Source organism: Bos mutus, chromosome 29, assembly GCF_027580195.1.
Source record: "Bos mutus isolate GX-2022 chromosome 29, NWIPB_WYAK_1.1, whole genome shotgun sequence".
NCBI classification, from domain to species: Eukaryota; Metazoa; Chordata; class Mammalia; order Artiodactyla; family Bovidae; genus Bos; species Bos mutus.
This window is the reverse complement of record NC_091645.1, coordinates 27457249-27470829: the sequence shown is the minus strand read 5'-3', so window position 1 is coordinate 27470829 and position 13581 is coordinate 27457249. Positions and strand designations below refer to the sequence as shown.

The 13581-nt window shown below is 43.6% G+C and overlaps 1 protein-coding gene across 1 annotated transcript; it reads right to left on the bottom strand.

Annotated features, from left to right (window-relative positions):
- Positions 1-380: 380 nt before the first annotated feature.
- Positions 381-12078, bottom strand: TBRG1 (transforming growth factor beta regulator 1). Its single transcript, XM_005903936.3, has 9 exons — positions 11680-12078; positions 9984-10054; positions 8762-8994; positions 8038-8174; positions 7594-7740; positions 3687-3784; positions 3345-3455; positions 2811-2953; positions 381-734 (listed from the first exon to the last, which is right to left on the bottom strand). Exons 1-9 carry the CDS (start codon positions 11827-11829, stop codon positions 589-591), a joined length of 1236 nt encoding a protein of 411 aa, XP_005903998.1. The 5' UTR covers positions 11830-12078; the 3' UTR covers positions 381-588.
- Between the last annotated feature and the right edge of the window lie 1503 nt (positions 12079-13581).

The window sequence follows — 13581 nt, the reverse complement described above, 5'->3', positions numbered from 1 at the left end:
TCCTCGCCCTGGAATTTTACTAGCTTTCCACGTAAGCCAAGTTATTCAGCCTCTTTTCTCCACTCAATTTTCCTACTGAGCTATCCTTATTCTATTACTCTTTATATCTCTAATTAATATTTAATTAAAGCTACTGTATCCTGATCGCTGAAGCCGTCTCTCCTTCGAATTTCCCTGGATCCATTGGGGGCTGGACCCTGGCACTGGACCTTCCAGCTTGGGGATGAGTAGGATCTGATTCTGATCACACTGACGTGAAGATAAAGCAGCAGCTGGCTGCAGGGGCTCAGACAGTCAATGACCCAGGCTCAGAATCGAGGGTGGAGGGTTGTCAGAAGGTGTAAAATTCTGATTATATCATGATGACAACAAGATGAAAATAAGCAGAACTGTCAACAGAAATTTATTACTAAAAATAAAACCAAGTTGAAGTTTTTCCCAGGAAAGCTGTCACCATGGGAACCTCTGCGACAAAATGTGTTAATTTACTATCTTGTTCACTCCTGAGTTGCTGCCCTCTTCTATATAGTCTAATTAAGCTAAAATACCCATCCTGATGAGAATGATGTGGTATCGACTCCTTTTACTTCAATCCGAAGACTGAGATGGGCTGCACGGTGACGGAGACTTCAGGTGCTGTAGGTGAGCGTCTACCAAGGGTTCATGGGTCAGGAACATGGGTTGGTAAGAAGACACAAAGGCTGTAGGCTGAAGCTCCGGGAGGTCCAAGGATCCTGGAGAAAAAAATTCCTTAAGGTCCACTGCTGCCTGGGAATCTTAGGAGACTGGCACACATATCCTTTTAATTCTTTCAACTCGTTTGCATCTGTCAGCCCAGTTCTGCCCTTGTTTGATGAGACAGGACAGATATTTACTTTTACAATGAAGCAAACTGGCTGAAATACAGCAAGCGGTGCTGGGAAAGCTGGAGAGCCACATGTGAATCAATCACAACCCCACACCCTACACAAAAAAAACTCAAAATGGTGAAGACTTTATATAAGACATGACACTATAAAACTCCTAGAAGAGAACACAGGCAAAACATATGACATAAATTGAATGTTTTATGTTTTCTTAGGTCAGTCTCCCAAGGCAAAAGAAATAAAAGCAAAAGTAAACAAATGGGATCCAATCAAACTTAAAAGTTTTTGCACAGCAAAGGAAACAATAAAACAAAAAGACAACCTATGGACTGGGAGAAAATATTTACAAATGATGCTACTGACAATGGTTTTGTTTCCAAAACATACTAATAGTTCATACAGTTAAAAAAAATTAAAACCCAATTGAAAATGAGCAGAACATCTAAACAGACATTTCTCCAAAGAAGACATACATATGTCCAATAGGCACATGAAAAGATGCTGCTGCTGCTGCTAAATAGCTTCAGTCACGTCCGACTCTGTGCGACCCCACAGACGGCAGCCCACCAGGCTCCTCTGTCCCTGGGATTCTCCAGGCAAGAACACTGGAGTGGGTTGCCATTTCCTTCTCCAGAAAAGATGCTTATCATCCCTAATTATTACAGAAATGCAAATCAAAACTACAATGATGTACCACCTCACATTAGTCAGAATGGTCATCATTAAAAAGTCTACAAAATAATAAATGTTGGAGCCTGTGGAGAAAAAGGAACCCTTCTACACTGTTGATGGAGTGTACGCTGGTGCAACCACTGTGGAAAACAGTATGGGGGTTCCTCAAAAAACTACAGAGTTATAAGCATGATCCAGCAATCCCACTCCTGAGCGTACACCCAGACAAGACTATAAGCCATGATCCAGCAATCCCACTCCTGAGCATACACCCAGATAAGACCATAATGCAGAGAGATGGGCACCCCTATGTTCATAGCAACAGAATAGTCAAGTCACTGACAGATGAATGAATGAAGATGTGTGCGATATAACGCAGCAATAAAAAAGAATGAAATAATGCCATGTGCAGCAACATGGATGGATAGAGGTTATTATACAAAGTGAAGTAAATCAGAAAGAGAAAGACAAATACCATATGATATTGCTTATATGCGGAATATAAAATACAACACAAATGAACATATCCACAAAACAAAACCAGACTCATCGACATAGAGAACAGACACGTGGTTGCCAAGGGAGAGGAAAGGATTGGGAGTTTGGGATTAGCAGACTAGACATGCTACTAGTATGTACATGGATAAAATGTATGGATATTTTATGGATGGATGGATAAAAACCACCCATAATGGATAAAAACAAGTGTATAGCACAAGGAACTATAGTCAATATCCCGTGACAAAACAGAATATAAAGTATATATGTATAACTGAATCACTCTGGCGTACAGCAGAAATTAACAGTGTAAATCAACTAGATTAAGTAACTTGCCTAAGGTTACAGAGCACAGTAGGTAAAGACAGAGAAGTTAACTCTATTTTCTCATTTCTAGTCCAGAGCTCTCCCTATATGACACCCATCCTGGATCCTCTGATCACTCCACTCATTTGTGGGGGGAATCCATGGAGGATAGGCAGGATCAAGGCCATGGATTTCCTTACTATATGTTATGTTTCAAGTCCCACAGTGAACTTCCCCTTAGAGTTCTGCTGAGGACATCCAGCTTAGAAAATGAGCTGCTCTAAGTTCTTGGTGAGCCCTGCCACCCCAGGATCTCAGCCACGCCTTCAGACTTCTGCTAGAGCTACCTGTGGCTGGAGCAGGGAAAGCCTTGCCCAGGTCAGTGGGCTACTCGGTGATGAAGGAAGAGGGAAGGGTAGCCTAAAAATGGTCAACTTTCAAACCAGAAGGGAAAAACAAAAAAGATACCTTGTAGAATGGGATCACTATGATCTTCATCGAAGGTGTGTCTCTGAAAGGCTTCAAAGCTTGTAGCTATGTCATTCTCTAGCTGTTCTTGTGGTGGGGGGCTGTCTCCAGGTTTGCACACATCAAACTTCACCCACTGGTAACTGCAGGACCAAAGGGAACATTATTGAGTTGTCCTTTGGCTGTTAATCCATTCGTCCCTCCAAAGGGATCAGGTATTTTTTTCTTTAGGTCTCTCCTATATATATCTGAAAAACATATTAACTAACCAAAATTGAAAAGCACACAGACAGGCGTCTCTAGTGACACTTCTTCTGCAGGACTTCCCCATCCATTAGCTGTCATGATGCACACAAATGGTAAGACCTTCAGGACAGCAGGCTACCATCCACAGGCCGCAGAAGACAATACTGTGCCTTATGTACAGAAGCAGCTCAGTAAATAGATGAACAAGCAGAGCAGTGACCACCAGTTTAGTCCCTGGCCCACTGACCATGGAGCTTCTTTCAAGGAAATGGATTCGACCCCACTTACTTGACACATTTTCGAGCTCCTGGACAACTCTGGATCAGGTTGTGGATGGTTGGATGAGAAAACCCAAAAAAGTCAGCTCCAGATGGATGCAGGTTGGGTATTAGTTTTCCCCTAAATGGGAGACAGAGAATTTTTGCTTGAGAGCCGAGAGATGAGTATGAACACACAGAGTAATCTTTCCTGACTTGGAGAGTCTGGAGCCTGTAGCTGCCAAGATACGCCAAGGACATAGGCTAGCTTTCTATACAATAAGGGATCTCTACTCATTAAAAGCAAGAGAGAAGGTCTCACTGTACCCCAACTGACCTTTCTAGCCTGCCTTCCAGTTACTGGTCAACTTACATAGCCGCGCTGATGGTCTTGAGCAGCTCTGCATGACAGGCATCAGCGGAGGAGCTGATGATAGCATTCTGGGGGTCGTCTTCAGGAACAATTTCAAACTGAGAAAGATAAAGGAGCAGTGAGCCCAGTCTTCAGGGAGAAGGTGGCAGTCACACTGCTGCTACTGCTGTTCTTCACTCTGGAGCCCGAAGCAAGGTGTGCCTCTTGTTTAACCGTGTCTTGGCTGTTAGACACTCCAAGCCATAAAACAAAGGCTTTCAACTGTTTGATTCTGCACCCTTTATTTACCTACTGTCCAGAGGGCAATGCTTAACTCGTTCCATACCTTTCCAGATGCTTTCTTATCCACTAACATATTTATAAGCTATAAGTACAGATGATATTTTGAAACAAATGAGATTGTTCTCCACATAATGTTACATTGATTTTACAGTATGTAGGAAGAGATCTAGGCCATTTTGACTACAAATCCCCATTTCACTTTATTTTTTGAGTTGTAAAGTATCTTGACTGTTTATAAAAAGAAACTCTTAGATCAAAATTCTACTAATACTGAGGAATTTTTGCCAGGAAAGTATTTTGTAACAAGTGTGATCTAGCTAACAATTCCCTGACAAATTTTCTATACTGTTTAAAGACTTTTGACCAAAAAAAAAAAAAAAAAAAAGAAAAAGAAAATTCTTTTCTGTAACAGGTTCTATATTCAGTCAGTTAAATTCCTTAATCAGTTTTCTATAAAGTTCAATTAAGCAGTTTCCAGTCTTTCAAAGTTTAATCAAATTATTCCACACAGGATTAATCTATTTTCTGTATATCTATATATATATACACACCCACCCACATACACACTATATATATTTATAAATAGTATGTATGTGTTTACAATTATGTGCATTTATCATTTTTTTTTTTAAGAATCCAAAACAAACCCTGAGTGGCTTCTACTACTGTTAGTTTTCCTCTGTGGTTATTATTTCACTTGATTCAATCTTCCTGTGTCAAATTTCAGAGCTCTTTAAATTTTGTTAATAATAAATTATCTTGTGAGTAGTTTCAGTCAGAATGATTTTATTATTTCAATGACATATGTTGCAAACTTAACATTCTGATGGTTTATACTGATTTCTCAGCTAATTCATGAAAAAACTGTTAACAATTATCTTCGAATATTTCAGGGTGGCTCTTCTATTTGATATTGATCACGCCAATCCCAACCTTTTATATTGTGTGTACACTTATATATCCTATTCGAGCAAAGCACAGTTAAAAGCCTAAAATGTATTATTTTGGTCTTGGGATCTTTCTCTACTTCATTCTTTTAACTGTTGTATAATATTACACAAGGTGGATATATTTTAATTTTTAACCATTCTCCTACTGATGGCTATTTAGGCTACTTTTAAATTCTTGCTATTGCAAACAATGTCGCAATTATACTGTTATATGTAACTCTTATTTGTGCGTCTAAGACATTCCAGAATATCTAGAAGTATCCTGGACCAAAGATTCACACATTAAAATTGTTGATACTACCCCAGCAGCCTTCCAAAAAAAGGAACTTTACAATTTTCATTCCTACTAATGCCATTTGTACTTGTTTTCCTACACGCTGGCCAACATTTGCTATTATCTATCTGATATTTGCGTATGAGAAAAATAAGATCTTTTTATTTTATTTTCATCTCCCTAACTACGAGTGCTGTCTGCTCTCATCGACCATCTGCACTGTTTCTGTGAAATACCTGTTTTTTTCCCATCTGATTGCTTTTATATCTTAGACTACAAGAGCACTTTATCTGGATTTTAATCCACTGTGATATGTTTTCTTCTTGTTTGTTGCTTGAGTTTTAACTTTGATTATGGTGGCACCCCACTCCAGTACTCTTGTCTGGAAAATCCCATGGATGGAGGAGCCTGGTAGGCTGCAGTCCATGGGGTCGCTAAGAGTCGGACACGACTGAGCGACTTCACTTGCACTTTTCACTTTCATGCATTGGAGAAGGAAATGGCAACCCACTCCACTTGCCTGGAGAATCCCAGGGACAGGGGAGCCTGGTGGGCTGCCGTCTATGGGGTCGCACAGAGTCAGACACGACTGAAATGACTTAGCAGTAGCATGGTGGTTTTTGTCATTCAGAAGTGTTTAAAATTTTAATAGTCAAATCTGTTACTATTTTCCATTATGGCTTCTACTTTTCACATCTTGCTAAAGAAAACCTTTCCCCTCACCCTAGGACAATAAAACTATTGTTCTATGTTTTAACACATTACAGTATAGAACATTCTATGAAGCTAAAGTAAATAAAAGTCATACTGGGATTTATAGTCAAATAGATGAAATAGAACTGTCTGGAAACACAACAAAGTATTACATGTATTTAGTATACATTAAAGGTGTCACTTGATGTCAGTTAGAGAAAAAAAGGAAAGCTCAGTCTGGAATTCTCCAGGCCAGAATACTGGAGTGGGTAGCCTTTCCCTTCTCCAGGGGATCTTCCCAACCCAGGGGTAGAATCCAGGTCTCCTGCACTGCAGGCAGATTCTTTACCAGCTGAACCACAAGCAAAGCCCACTTCACTTCACTTCAAAGGTGTCACTTGATGTCAGTTAGGGGAAAAAAATGAAAGCACACAAGGTACCTGAAAATCCTGTGTGGATGGACTAATGGCTTAATAAAAGAAACAAAAACCCTACAGAATCTGTGTTTTCAAAAACACTTTAGCATTTGTCTTTCAGGGCTCCCTTGGTGGCTCAGGTGGTAAAGAATCCACCTACAACGCAAGAGACCCAGGTTCAATCCCTGGGTTGGGAAGATCCTCTGGAAAAGGAAATGGCAACCCACCCCAGTATTCTTGCCTGGAGAATCCCATGGGCAGAGGATCCTAGTGGGCTACAGTCCATGGGATGGCAAAGAGTTGGACGTGACTGAGCAGCTAACACTTCCAGAGGAAATTAAGGAGCAGCTTGTGGGTTGTCATTTACGTTCTATTAGGATTCTGATTAGATTTTCCTTAAATATATAGATTTGTTATAAACACTGCTACATCAAGTCTGTCTGTTAGAACACGTTCTAAAGAGAAATGCTGCATGGCCAAGGTCATCAGAACTCTCAGCTGCATTTAAGAGCCTTCTAACAAGGATAGGAGCGATGCAGTATTATCCACAGTGGCAGGCAGGCTCTCAGCTTCTGCTCAAAGTTTCCACCCCATTTTCCAGCCACCTGCAACATCATCAGACAGCGAAGCCTGCAACTCTGACAAGAGTCTATCTTCCCCAAGGATCAGAGGACATGGTGTGGGAAAATGAACCGTCTTGAACCACAGCACTGAGAGGATGCGCAGTCAGGGATTTCCCCAATAGTCCAGTGGTTTAGGGTCTGCCTGCTAATGCAGGGGACACGGGCTCAATCCCTGGTCCCAGAAGATCTCACATGCCGTGCAGCAGCTAAGCCCACGCGCCACAACTACTGAGCCTGCATGCCTAGAGCCCGTGCTCCACAAGAAGAGAATCCACCGCAATGAGAAGCCCGCGCGCAGCAATGAAGACCCAGTGCAGCTGAACATAAAGGAATAAATTAAAAAAAAAGAGCACGCGCAGGCAAAAGTGAATACGTAGTTTATCTGCTGCCTCCATTTTGGTTCCACCTGAACGGGCAGAGTGTCACACTAATCTTCCCTGAGTGTAAGCCTGAACTTCACCCACAAGCAGTCTGGTCAGGCCTCACATGGTCACCACTAACGTGAGGAGCAGAACGGTTCACCGGAAGGGGTGTCAGTCGGGGAATCACATGGATGCAGATTCACATCCTGGCTCCATCACTTATCACAGAGTGCCTGTCACAGAGAAGGTTCTCAGAAAAAGAGGGGAAAAAGAAACAAAACCCAGCAGTTATCCTTAGCGCAGGTACCTGAGGCTGCGTGCCACCATCCTTGATCTGACAGGTGTACAGACACTCCTGGTCCGGACTCCGCATGCTGGCATAGACCCGAGTGCTGCAGTAGCCCACGGGGTAGATGGCAGTCTCGTCATGGAAGCCAAGTCGGTCGGTGATGATCTAGAAAAGAAAAGATCCCCCCAACTTGCCACTGAGGTCGCTGGAGAACTGAAAGGCCCAGGGTACTGTGGAAGCCTCTAGAACCACCTTGGGGCTGAAAAGAGTGACTCAGATCAGACAGACAAAGAGCACTGGATGTGCAGCCGATGAAAACAATCTGCTTTCCTAGGGACTGGAGGTTTTCAGGGGTTGGTCTGGATCAGCGAGGGACTGCTGCTTATGGGAACAGGGAGGGAAGGCTCAACCCCATTCCCGAATCTCTGCTGCTCCTCTCTCTTGGTCGCTGGGCTCACTCACCTCCCCCAGGCTATACACTGTTAGGCCCCCCAGTCCGATGGGGAACACAGGCCGTCCTGAGGGGTCCAGGGCAATGGGCTGAACCGGCTTGCGAGCACCTGCCTCCATTTTCTTTTTCTTGGATGTTTTCTTCAGAACTGAAACGCAAATCTGGGGTCACCCACTTTAGGTCCCTCCCAATGCTGAGGGGAAGGGAAAAAATTTACACGATGCTAAGAGCAACGAGACAATCCTGGTTCTACGCACACATTGAAAGGGCACATGGGGCTTTTCCCCAAAGCCCTGTTTATCTTTCTAACCCGCCCACCTGGCTGCAACCAATTTCAGCATCAGTGCTTAGGATCTAGAAGCCTTACATTTTGTAAGGCCTCTGGCTTCACTTATAAGGTCAGCAATTTTCCAAGCCATCCATGTGCTCAAAGGCCACCGAGCCCATTTCCCTGCCTCTAGGAAAGACTGAACTGGAGGCTCCCAGACAGCTGGGAATGTAGGAGAAGTGGGGGAAGCCCTGAACTTCTCTCATTATGTTTAATCAGGTCTAAACATGAGTCCTCTACCCGGAGTGGCTTGAAGACACTTGGTTTTCAAGGGCCTTTACCAGGGGTGCTTAAGGACCAGTAAGAGTTTACATCATCTCTGTGGCCGAGTGTCTACCAGTCAGGATCAGGTTCTTTTCATTAGTTGCTGAGCCACCAGGACAACTGATATCCTCTCGCCAAGGTACCTTCCAGTTTGTTGTTCTCTTTGCCTTTTTCTTTTTTCTCCTTCTTGGATTTCTTCCCAAATGGTTCCTCAGCCCCAGTGCTTGGCCCAGAGACCGGCCCAGTTCCCTGGAGGGTTCCCACAGAGCTGGCCACAGTGTAAGTCAGGGGCAAACTGGAGCTGTGGGAAGGAGCTGCAGCCTGTACGTCCCCTTCGGTTAAGGCTTGTAGCTGGAGGAGCTTCTTTAGCAAGTACCTGAGGTTGGGGAGGAAAGGGAGCAAGGGGTATGAGCTTCTGTTTTGTCTCAATTCCATGTTTTATTCAAGTACTAGGAAAAGTCACAAGTACATGCAAAGACGATCACATTCACAAAAGTAAAGTTCTTATTAAACCCTGGGAAAAACGAAGCTCCAGAGGATAACACCTCAAGAAGCTAAGGATAAAGGACTACAGTGCATCCCTTCTGCATATGGAGAGCTCTTCTAACTGGATGCTGGAAGATGTTAGGCTTCCAAAGGGCACATATCATGAGCTGCTCACTCAGAGTACTCAGTTCAGTTCAGTCGCTCAGTTGTGTCCGACTCTTTGCGACCCCATTAATCGCAGCATGCCAGGCCTCCTTGTCTATCACCAACTCCTGGAGTTCACCCAAACTCATGTGCATCAAGTCAGTGATGCCATCCAGCCATCTCATCCTCTGTCGTCCCCTTCTCTTCCTGCCCCTAATCCCTCCCAGCATCAGGGTCTTTTCCAATGAGTCAACTCTTTGCATGAGGTGGGCAAAGTATTGGAGTTTCAGCATCAGTCCTTCCAATGAACACCCAGGACTTGTCTCCTTTTAGAAGGACTGGTTGAATCTCCTTGCAGTCCAAGGGACTCGCAAGAGTCTTCTCCAGCACCACAGTTCAAAAGCATCAATTACTACATACTGAATAAATATTTGTAGGAAAAAAATGTAGTTTTTAATTCCCTGGCTTTTATAATAGCCCAGTTATAATACCACATTACTTATTAGATGTGGTCAGAGGGTTTTGTTGGAAAGATGGAGAGCACTGTTTCATCATCACAGTCTAACATGACCTGGGTTGCTATGAATCAGTACCACAGGCTGTGAGTTTCTCTGGACCACACTGGTGGCTGGTGCAAAGTACAAAAATCTTGATGGAGGAAAAAACCCCCAAGAGCACCAACACCATATCAATCACCAAAAATGTGATTCTGAACACAAAGTGACCCCAGCTTACCGTCTCTCTTCTTTTGCTTTAAGAAATTTTTCCTCAAGACGAGCAATTTCATCACAAATAGCAGCATTTTCCTTGAAGAAAAATTTGGAATATAATCACACAAAAGGAATAAAAGATCAAAGTAGGCTGAGAAGAGGAGCTATATTCCAAACCAAAGAGCTATGTGTTGCTAGGGAGAAGAAGAGCCAGTCTACAGTGCAGACAAACTGTAAAGAAACCTGTAAGTAAAGGTAGGGCCAATTTCTACTATGGGCAGAGTAGTAATTTGGAAACTGCACCACCTTCGAGTGAAAAGGGGGAGTTAGTAATTATTTTGTCCGAACAATACGGCAAAGTAGGGTGTCCCAGAAAAATCAACACATATGGTCACCTTAATTAGGGTAGCCTTCAGCAGCGAGAAGGCCATACTGCTCAAATCTATAGATACTTTACCTCAACCCTTATAACCATGGGGAACGTCCTCATTCCCAAGTGCCTTGACTCTTAGGGAGCTTATAAAGCAACCTAACCCAAAGCAAAGCATACAGTAATGAACCTTAAAGAGAAAAATCTGGATGGAACAAAATCAAGTCTAGTCTATAAAATTTTAAACTTCACAACCTATTTATATGTATTCAAGCATCATCGTTCTTTACTGATGGCTCCGTTCATCTCTCAAACATGAGTCCTGAGGGGACTGTTTCAATCTGGATGTTCCACAGTTGGGACCTCAAACGTTGAACGATCAAAACAATACCTTTTTTCTTCACGAAACCTTCTTCATGGGTCTGATGGAACCAAGAGTCTAATAATAATACAAGTGCCAAGCTTTAGGTACCGCTAATATTTAGGGATAAAAGAAAGGCAACATCAATTAGATACCGAATCCTTTAAATTCTGCTTTTCTTACTTCTCTCCAGTGCACATAGCAGGTGGCAAATAAATGTCCTCAGAATAAGTGTTCTAATTTCCAAACCTTTCCCTGTGCGTCCAAAAAAGCTAAGGGATGTTCAAATTTTGGTATGCGAAGAGGTAAGGTGTTGATTCACATGTGGGAAGACATTTGAGATACTTGCTATCTCCAAGCACTGAGCTGAGCTTGAGCAAGCCACAATATCGTCTAACAGTTGTGGCTGGCAAACCAGAAAGAGTTCATTCATTCAATAAACCTGCTGCACCTACAACAAAAGATCAGCAGAAAACTCGGAAGACTCACAAGAGAGCAGAAGCCGGGACTATTGAAAGTTTCATGTGCCTGTTCAGGGAAAGGGTCGGCTGTGGGTGTGCGGAGTGCATGGGAAACAGGATGCGGTAATGAAGTAATAAACTAGAATCAGGTGTTTGACTTGTTGGAGTCAGGGCTCTGCTAGAGTTCTCAAGTTTCTTTGGAGAACCAAAGGCATTTCCAAGGATTCTGCGGCAATAAGGAAAATGACTAACGCTTACTGACACATCTTCTAGGTACTGGCCCCTTAACTTTCCTCATTTAATCTTCATTAACTCAGCAAGGTAGTTAGTTATTAGCGCTCATTTGCAGACGAGGAAACAGAATTACAGGAATTATTTAATTCGCACATGGCTAACCACAAGTAATGTACCCTGGAAGAGCTAACATTCTACTAACACTGCCACTCTGGGAAGGGAAACAGTTCGGGGAAAGATTTCGCGAGTTAGGAGAGGCTAAAGGTGGAGAAGGCCCGAGCGCCGGCATACTTACAAACACCGTGGCTTTGGCCGCTCTGCGCAGCCGCAGGTACTTGAGCCGGTACTTTTCGTTTTGACTCTTCTTCGGGAGCTTTTTCATCCTGGCCTTGCTGGACTGCAGCGGGTCTCGCGGCGAGGAGGCCAGGCTGCCCAGCAGGCTCATGGTCCGGCCCCGCTATGGGGGCTCCAGGGCGCGGGCCTGCATCGGCCCTTCCGCTGAGGAGCGGCCCTCAACGTCGGCTTGGTCTGGGCTGGGCTGGCGGGAGCGGCCCTTTAAAAAACGACCTCTCTGGAAGGTTCACCAGGCGCCTGGCTAGGCCAGAAATCCTGTAACTGAACCGACTCCAGGCACCTCCTGCACTTCCGCATCTGCCTCGGAAGTCAGCCGCGACCGGAGGTTACGTCACGGCGTCAACCTCACGTAACTTCCGGTGCTGGAATCCGGTCTCGGCAGGGCGGATCTGCGGCTCGGGGGAGGCGGGGGGGAGGCGGGGGGGAGGCGGGGGGGAGGCGGGGGGGGAGGCGGGGGGGAGGCGGGGCTTGGTGAAGAGGGAGAGCGGTTGGAAACGACCGTTTGAGACGTTGTGTACATGTGTGTGTTTAGCTGAGGCTTGTTACTGTTGAGCTAAAGACCAATACACAAAAATCACATGGTTCCTAAGCCCGAAGTGTTTTAGCACCTCTTTCCCACATTCCTTACAGACTGGCCTTCCCCGATTGTACGACGCGCTGGAGCGCATAAGGGGAGTGCTGTGTCTTTGCTTTTTTTCTTCATAAAGCTGGCATAGATGTTTCCTGAGGGCCTAGTACGCTGTCATTTTACTGGGATTACAGTGGTGAATAGAAAAAAGAAGTCCCCTGCTTTCAGATTAGAATCTAGTAGGGAAGATGGAAGATTTAACCGGCACTTTTAATAAGGGGCTTGCACTAAGTAGGCACTCAGTATATATTTGCGTAAGGAAACCAAAAGTATGTTTCTGTGCTTAAACTTATATAGCTCTAACTCTGTAACCAAGGTCTGCCTAAAATCATCAAGTAGAATAGACAGTTCTTTAGAATGCGGTATTGGTAACTGTACTGGGTTGGAAGGTAGAAGGCTTGCAGTATTCTTTTTTTCCCCCCAGCCATGCCACTAACTACAGTGAGCCTCTGGGTCCCAGGTTTCTCAAAACTGAGTATGCTCTTTAGAATGATGAGGTGAAAGACAGTTATAAACTGAAAGATTCTGTACTGATACCTAATTACTATTGTGTATACTCAAAATTTAGATTTCTAGAATTGTATATGGAAATTAAGAAAAATTAAGAAAAATATGTACACTGTCAAAACATTAAGTTACTGGAGAAAAACCTGAAGCTTAAATAAGAAACTTATGATCAGCTAAAAAAAAAAAGAGGTTTAGAATAAAAAATCCAGGTACTTCATTTCTGGAAATTGTAAGAATAGTTGCAAGAGTCCTGATAAAATGGCTTTCCCACAGAGAGAAGGTTATGAGTCCTTTATGTCCATCTGTAGTGTAAGCTGCCCCGTTGGACCTCATGTTTCTAGTGTGCTTTTACAAACATACTCAAGGCAGCCTTATGGATTCATGTCTGGAAATTGCCAGGAATACTTTCAGCTGACCAACTATCCATACTCATGCCTTTCATACTATAGATTGGCACTTTACCTTGGAACCTGAAAATAGGTTGTTCTAACTGACAGGAAGTTTTCTTTCTTTTTTTTTACCTTTATTTGCTAAGTGCCTGATTTATTTGATGTTCAGCTGTATTTTGTCCTTGCAGGCTTCGTGATCTGACTCTGTTTTCACTATTCCTCCGCATATGTTACATGTATCCTACCTAGTGGGAGGGAAAGTACTGTCATTTATCTTGGTTTGCAAGCTGCTCTGGCCAACGGATTTCTGTGGCATTTA